Source organism: Chiloscyllium plagiosum, chromosome 22 (genome assembly GCF_004010195.1).
Source record: "Chiloscyllium plagiosum isolate BGI_BamShark_2017 chromosome 22, ASM401019v2, whole genome shotgun sequence".
Taxonomy (NCBI): domain Eukaryota; kingdom Metazoa; phylum Chordata; class Chondrichthyes; order Orectolobiformes; family Hemiscylliidae; genus Chiloscyllium; species Chiloscyllium plagiosum.
Genome location: NC_057731.1, coordinates 58489733 through 58497267, shown reverse-complemented (window position 1 = coordinate 58497267; position 7535 = coordinate 58489733). Strand labels below are relative to the sequence as shown.

The 7535-nt window shown below is 47.6% G+C and overlaps 1 protein-coding gene across 1 annotated transcript in view; it reads right to left on the bottom strand.

Annotated features, from left to right (window-relative positions):
- Positions 1 to 7535, bottom strand: part of xpnpep1 (X-prolyl aminopeptidase (aminopeptidase P) 1, soluble) — a 119393-nt gene that overhangs the window by 32245 nt on the left and 79613 nt on the right. The window contains exon 14 of the mRNA XM_043713118.1: positions 4572 to 4612. Within this exon, the coding sequence (XP_043569053.1) occupies positions 4572 to 4612 (41 nt within the window). The remainder of the gene's footprint in view (positions 1 to 4571; positions 4613 to 7535) is intronic.

Below are 7535 nucleotides of genomic sequence, written 5' to 3'. Positions count from 1 at the left end.
ACACTCACCTAAACCTCCCACATTGACCCTATAGGCCAATTTCCTCTTAACCCCCTCAACCTCTTCACCCCAAAGTCCTCTGAAGATCATTACCCATCTGCCACCCTAGCCCCTCATCCACACACCTGCCTCGTTGCCTTCTCACTGACACACTTGCCCCTTGCTCCCAACCCTTTTATACATCTTCTTTCCTGCCATTTGCCAAAGTGTCTGTGGGACACTGAGAGCTGGCTGTATGGTGGTTGTGTCTGGGTGAAGAGGTCAGAGATTGGCCTACACGATTGGTGTGTCTGGAGACACAGTGTGTACGCCATTCTGGAAATGTGGAACTCTGGGAAAAAGGAAAAGAAAGGAGCTTTGTTGTGATGGGATAGTGATTGGCTCCCCTCTGAAGATTCAGCATTTAAATGGCAATGTAACTGTTGCACGGTGTATACATTGTGATTAATTGTTCCATAAATACACAACCCTTCATTTGATTACAAAGTTTGTGCAAAGGATTGAGCACATAATAGCTAAATTCAGCCTCTTCCCTTAGCTCAGTCTCTGTCAACAGAAACATATCCTACTTGGAATATCGCCAAGTTTCCATTCTTCCTCATGTTTCCCTGCTGATTCAAATGAGGCATGTTCCATTTACAGAATGCACAATGCAACTAAAACGAATTGGCCTTGTTTAATTGCTCAGTTCTATGCATAACTCTGGTTCCCAGATTACACAAAGGAGAGGCAGTGCAGGAGGTACTAACGTACACCTGTAAGAATATTACCAAGGCTACAGAGTTATAACAGAATTGGGAAAACAGAGAAACCCGAAGAAGGATCTAACTGATGGGTTCAAAGTAATTTGATAGGAATAGACATAGAAATGATATTCAGAACATCAGATGATCAGACAGTCATAGAGACAGAGACTCATGGAGTATTGGAGCTTAGAAATAAGGCCTTCAGCTCATCGTGTCTATGTTGACCATTAATCACCCCCTGCCCACTAATTCCAGCACTGGGCCTGGAGCTGCGTAGAATAGAACAGAAATTTATTTTCACGTGTACTTGTGGATGAAAAATACAGTGAACAGTTTTATAAGTTGTCCCACTGCAGCACCTACAGTAATGATGCAAGTCATACATAATAATAAGAAATAGTAAAATTAAAACAAAGTTCATCATCGTTCAGTGACTAGCTCCTGGGCATGGGGAAAGCCAATCAAGGAACAGTGGAATACTGGGAAGATGCAGCCAGGATGAGACCACCATTCGAGGATAAGACCGGACTACCGGAATACTGATGTATCCTCCAGCAATGACCACCACTCCGGGCTGAGACCACTTGCCAGACGAATGGAACACATGGAAAACAAAGACAAAGAGTGTGTCCACATGTGGAAGAGACCACCTGCCACACTGTGCTGAGACGATCAGTTCTCCTCCTTCAGGCACCCCTGCCTGGTCATGGATCCAGAGCCATGACCAGGGCCTTGCAGGGCCTTTCCTGCAAGTCCAGGACAGGGGGAGGCCAGCCTGGGGTCTGGTCCTCACCCTGGGCTGGGCTGAAGGAGTGGTCTGTTGGTCCTGGTGTTGCCACTGTGACTGCTGCTGCTGTCAGAGGCCTCCTCCCTCACCCCAACTCTCACAAAACAAAGGAAAACACAGAAAAATCAAAAAGGAAAAGAACAGAATAAAAGCCAAAGAAAAAGAGGGGGAAAAGGAGAAAGTAAACCAACAGTAGCCCTGGGCTCTGCCCACTATTCACTGAATGATTTGGCATTTCAAGAGATCGCCAAAAACGTCTTAAATGTTGTGAAGGCCTCTGCTCTGTCACTCTTTCAGACAGCAAGCTCCAGATACCCAGCATCCTCTGGGTGGAAGAATGGTTCCTTATCTCCCATCAAAACCCTTAGCCTCTCTCCTTATATCCATGCACACCCCTTCCCCACCTCCCTGCCCCTACCCTGGCCCAGTCATTGGATCCTCTACTGAAGGGAGATATAAAGATTCTCCCCCCACGGCCTTTTGTGGGGCGATTGGGTCGGGGTTGCAGGTGGAGCCTGGTTTTTGGGGACAGGGGTTGGAGGGGCAGAGGGGCAGTTGGTGGGAGGAGGAGTTGTAAAGGCTTAGGGCAGTGTGTAATTGGGGTGGTCAATGATTAACCCTTCCTCTGTCCCTCACACCTTTGTAGATGTCAATCACATGCCCCTTTGGCTTTCTCTGTTTCGGGGAAATGAACCCTAGGCCATGTGTGTGTGTATCTCTGGAGCAATGTAGACTGGGGCTGTGTATCAGAAACATCGAGGATATTCAATAACTCTGCTTCTGTGTGGACTGTTGTTTCCGACTGACCAGTTCCCTGAGTCAGGAAGGCTCCCAGACGAGTCCATTAAAGGCAGCGACTCAGAGGGTGTACCACTCACTTAATCCTGCTAGTTATCCAGGAAAGGTTATAAACCTACTCTAACATGTGGGTAACTGAGTCAGCACTGACCACCCCCTGCCCTAAACCTTTACCTGAACTCCCCCATTCCCCCTGAAAACCAAGCCCCCACCTTTAACCAGAACCAACTCCCCCCACAAAAGGTAGTGGGGGCAGAATCTTTACCTTCGAGGCAGAGATTGATCAGGTCTGGATGACGAAAGGAATGAAAGATTATCCAGAGGGGACACGGGAACATTGAGATGAGGTTAAAATCAGATCAGGTGTGAGGAGGGTGGGGAATCTGTGGAACTCATTGCCACAGAGGCCTGTGGAAGGCATGTAATGGAGTGTATTTAAGACAGAGATAGATAGGTTCCTGGTTGGTAATGGGATCAAGGTTTACGGGGAGAAGGCAGGAGAATGGGGTTGAGAAACACATCAGCCATGATCGAAGTAGGGAGGAGGCTCAATGGGCTGAGTGGCCTGCTCTTCTTTGTTCGTTCATGAGACTCTGATACACCTGGCGCCATCCTTCCCAGCACTATCCCCACCCTCACCAAGTGGAGCAAACACATCCACCACCCCCACCACCCTACGGCCAGCCTGAACTCCTACCCCATTGGGATGGACGTTCTCTCCTGTTTTACCAAGCATTTTAAATGCTACTGTGGCAACTGGTGGAATTTGAATATAATGAATAAATCTGAAATAGTCTTAGTGCTGGTGACCAGGAGGCCCAGCTTTTGATTGCCATGAAAATCCATTTGAATAACCAATGGTCCTTTGGGGTAGGAAACTGCTAGGTCAGGCCTACATGTGACTCCAGAGCGACAGAGAGTGGTGGAGGAGGGTTGTTATTTGCACTGGAGGCCTGTTCCTAGTGGTGTTTCACTGGAATCAATGCTAGGTCTGTTTCTTTTCCCATTCACATGGTAAGGCAACATTTATTGCCTATCCCTAATTGCTGTGGGTCAGGAGTCACATGTTGGCCAGACCAGGTAAGGATGGCAGCTTCTTTGCCTAAAGGGCATTAGTGAACCAGATGGGTTTTACCCCCAACAATTGTCAATCAATTCACAGTTATCAATAGACTCTTCTGACCTATCCCCGATAGTCCAGGAACTCCCCACATACGTTCGAGACACCACCCATGCGCTCCACCTCCTCCAAGACTTCCGTTTCCCCGGCCCCCAATGCCTGATCTTCACCATGGATAGCCAATCCCTCTACACTTCCATCGGCCATGACCAGGGCCTCCAAGCCCTACGTTTCTTCCTCTCCAGACGTCCCCAACAGTACCTTTCCATCGACACTCTCATTTGTTTGGCCGAACAGGTCCTCACCCTTAACAACTTCTGCTTTGAATCCTCCCACTTCCTCCAGACCAAAGGCGTAGCCATGGGCACCTGCATGGGCCCGAGCTAGATCAGGTGAAGGGGGGGGGAGAAGCATGTCTTTTCCCTAGGGTGGGGAATTTCAAGACTAGGGGGCATATTTTTAAGGTGAGAGGAGAAAAAATTACAAAGGAGTAAAGGGGCAACCTTTTTTTTACACAGGGAGTCATTCATGTGTGGAATGAAGCCATTCAGTACAGAGGCAATTAGCGATGGGCAATAAACACTGGTCCAGCACTCAGTGAAAGAAGAAATATACTTGAAATGAGATATTAGTGAAGGACAGTGATAACAGGGATTCAGGTCCAGGCTTTTCAGTTCATGTAAAGTCGCACTTAGAGAGAAAGTGAGGAGATCATTGAAGAGTCAAACATGAAGGTGACAAAGACAGTGAGGCGGAGTTTAGTGAGGGGCATGATGAATGTCCTTGAATATATCAAACTCAAAGGATCAAAACCTAAACTATACAGAAAGAACCTAAGTCAACTGTTCCACTCTCCAGAGACGAAAAAAAATCTATAGAAGTTGAAATCGATAAAAGCACACTGAGAAGATATCATCCAATAGCAGCACAGAGCTGAGAATACATCTATCCTTTTGAGTCTTCATCAGCTCCATGTTCCAGCCAGTGTGCTTCCCCCAGGCCATTGTCTGTGCAGTGCAGAAAAGCTGAAAATGGTCAATGCTTCCTTTTGATTCATTCTCTCTCCTTTCTTTCCCCTTTTGGATGATCTACATTTATAAAAGGTTTTTGTCATTGTTACCTTACATGTGACAGACAGCTGTCAGCTCCTGTGGCTGCAATCTCTAAAAGAATTACATTCAAATAGATCACCGAGCAATAGCCGAAAGGATGCATTACACAGGACTGACACTGTCTGAGCTTGCCTTTGTAATGAAGAGGCTTCCCCAAAAAAAGGAAATTGAAAAAAAGCCATCAAATCCCACTCTACAACATCCTCCAGAAGATCAAATTGAACCAAGTTACCTCAATTTTCCAAGTGAGGAACAAAGTTTAAAGCTTATTTAAAGCAGTGCTTCCACCTGGGTTGGCACTGTAGCACCGTGGCTAGCACAGCTACCTTACAATGGTAGGGACCTGGGTTCGGCCCCAGCCTTGGATGCTTGTTGGCACAGACCTGATGGGCTGAATGGTCTCTTTCTGCACATTAGGGATTCAATGACTTGGTTGACATGTAATAGAGTCAACGATGCTTCTGTTGCAAAAGATTATGTCTCTGAACATCTTCCTATTCAAAACTCAGTAACTTTGGGGAAAGTGTAAGTACTCATCAGTAACATTCAACTGTGCCTTAAATCGGAAAACACCCTGTGTTTCCTAACAAATGAATCCAACTTTTTATTTTCACTCACTATAATTAAACCTGGTTGCCCCCTTGAGAAGGTGGGGGTGAGCTGCCTTCTTGAACCACTGCAGTCCATGTGCTGTGGGTTGACCCACAATGCCTTTAGGGAGAGAACTCCAGGATTTTGACCCAGCAACACTGAAGGCACTGTGATTTATTTTCAAGTCAGAATGGTGAGTGGCTTGAAGGGATATTGAATTTGCTGATGTTCCCAAGTATCTGCTACACTTGTCCTTCCAAATAGAAATAGTCATGGGTTTGGAAGGTGCTAACTAAAAAATTTCTGCAGTGCATCTTGTAGATGTTACACGCTGCTACTACTGAGCGTCAGTGGTGCAGGGAGTAGATGCTTGTTAATGTGATATCAATCAAGCGGGCTGCTTTGTCCTGGATGGTGTCAAGCTTCTTGAGTGTGGTTGGAGCTGCCCCCATCCAGGCAAGTGGGGAGTATCCCATCACACGCCTGTCGTGTAAATGTTGGACAACTTTGGGGAATCAGGAGATGAGTTACTTGCTGCAATATTTCCAGCCTCTGACATTCTCTTGTAGCCATTGTGTTTATGTGGTGAGTCCGGTTAAGTTTCTGGTCAATAGTGACCCCAAGATGTTGATAGTGGGAGATGCAGTGATGGAATGTTAAATTGATGGTTGATGGTTAGATACCTTCTTACTGGAGATTGGTCATTACCTGGCAGTGGTATGTTCTGAATGTCACTTGCCATTTGTCAGCCTCAGGCTGGATATTGGAGTGTCTGAAAAATGCAACACATCATTTAGGAATGAGATACGTTTTTGGGGCATAGCTGCATTAAGGAGAAGAGACTATGCCATTAATATTGGTTCCAGACACTGCCAAAGAATCATCATGTGTTATACGACCTGGATCCTCACCCACATGATTAATCCACTACCTGAGACCAAAGTTAACATGGAACAAATGGTGTGTATGATGTGACATTGGGAGCTCTGAGTCTAGCTCTTGTGTTGAAGGTCTCACACTGAACATGTACTGTCCCATATCAGATACAGGTCAACATCTCAGTCAAACAGATCACAACTGTACAAAATGCTGGCAGCCAAAACTGACTATGAACATAGTAAGGGTGGCATTTCTGGGCCTGAAAGACACAATGGTGCAGGAGTATTCCCTCTTTAATTTCCTGCCTTCTAACTCACATGCAAGTGATTGATATTCACAGCAGGAGCTCACACCCTAACATGGAAAGCATCCCATTATCTTGCAGCACACCTTTTGCTTTGATGAACAGAAGATTTACAAGAGTAAGGAGTCCAAAGATCAAATTTTAATTGCAATATATTTTAAACGTGTAATGAAGATCATCGAAATTGGGAGGGTTAACTTTGTTCACTCTGAGCTGCAATCCACAACTCACTCAGGGTCAGGACTGAGAGGCAAAGAATTTATTGTAGACTGAGAAACAGGACATTCCCATGATTCCTTAATCCTTTTATTTATTGATGCAATATGGGCACCACTGGCCGGTCCAACATTTATTGCCTGTCCCTCGGTGCCCCTTAAGAAGGAGGTGGGGAGCTGCCGTCATGAACCACTGTAGTCCATTGAGTGCAGGGACCATCCCAATATTGTGAAGGAGGGATTTCCGGGATTTTGGCCAGAGACACAAAAGAAAAGGTGATATATATCTTGGCTTTGGGCAAGATGGGTGCAAGGAAGGACGATTCACCCAGAGCTCCTCTGCTCCACAAGTTCTTTTACTTTCCTTTCATTTTTTACTCTATTTAGCAGTGCCAAGACAACGGGTCCCAGGGCAGTGTGAGGGGAATGAAGCCTGGAGCTGTGTGAGGGGAGTGAGGCCTGGGGCAGTGTGAGGGGAGTGAGTCATGGGGCAGTGTGAGGGGAGTGAGGCCTGGGGCAGTGTGAGGGGAGTGAGGCCTGGAGCTGTTTGAGGGGAGTGAGTCCTGGAGCCGTGTGAGGGGAATGAGGCCTGGGGCAGTGTGAGGGGAGTGAGGCCTGGGGCAGTGTGAGGGGAGTGAGGCCTGGGGCAGTGTGAGGGGAGTGAGGCCTGGGGCAGTGTGAGGGGAGTGAGGCCTGGGGCAGTGTGAGGGGAGTGAGGCCTGGGGCAGTGTGAGGGGAGTGAGGCCTGGGGCAGTGTGAGGGGAGTGAGGCCTGGGGCAGTGTGAGGGGAGTGAGGCCTGGGGCAGTGTGAGGGGAGTGAGGCCTGGGGCAGTGTGAGGGGAGTGAGGCCTGGGGCAGTGTGAGGGGAGTGAGGCCTGGGGCAGTGTGAGGGGAGTGAGGCCTGGGGCAGTGTGAGGGGAGTGAGTCATGGGGCAGTGTGAGGGGAGTGAGGCCTGGGGCAGTGTGAGGGGAGTGAGGCCTGG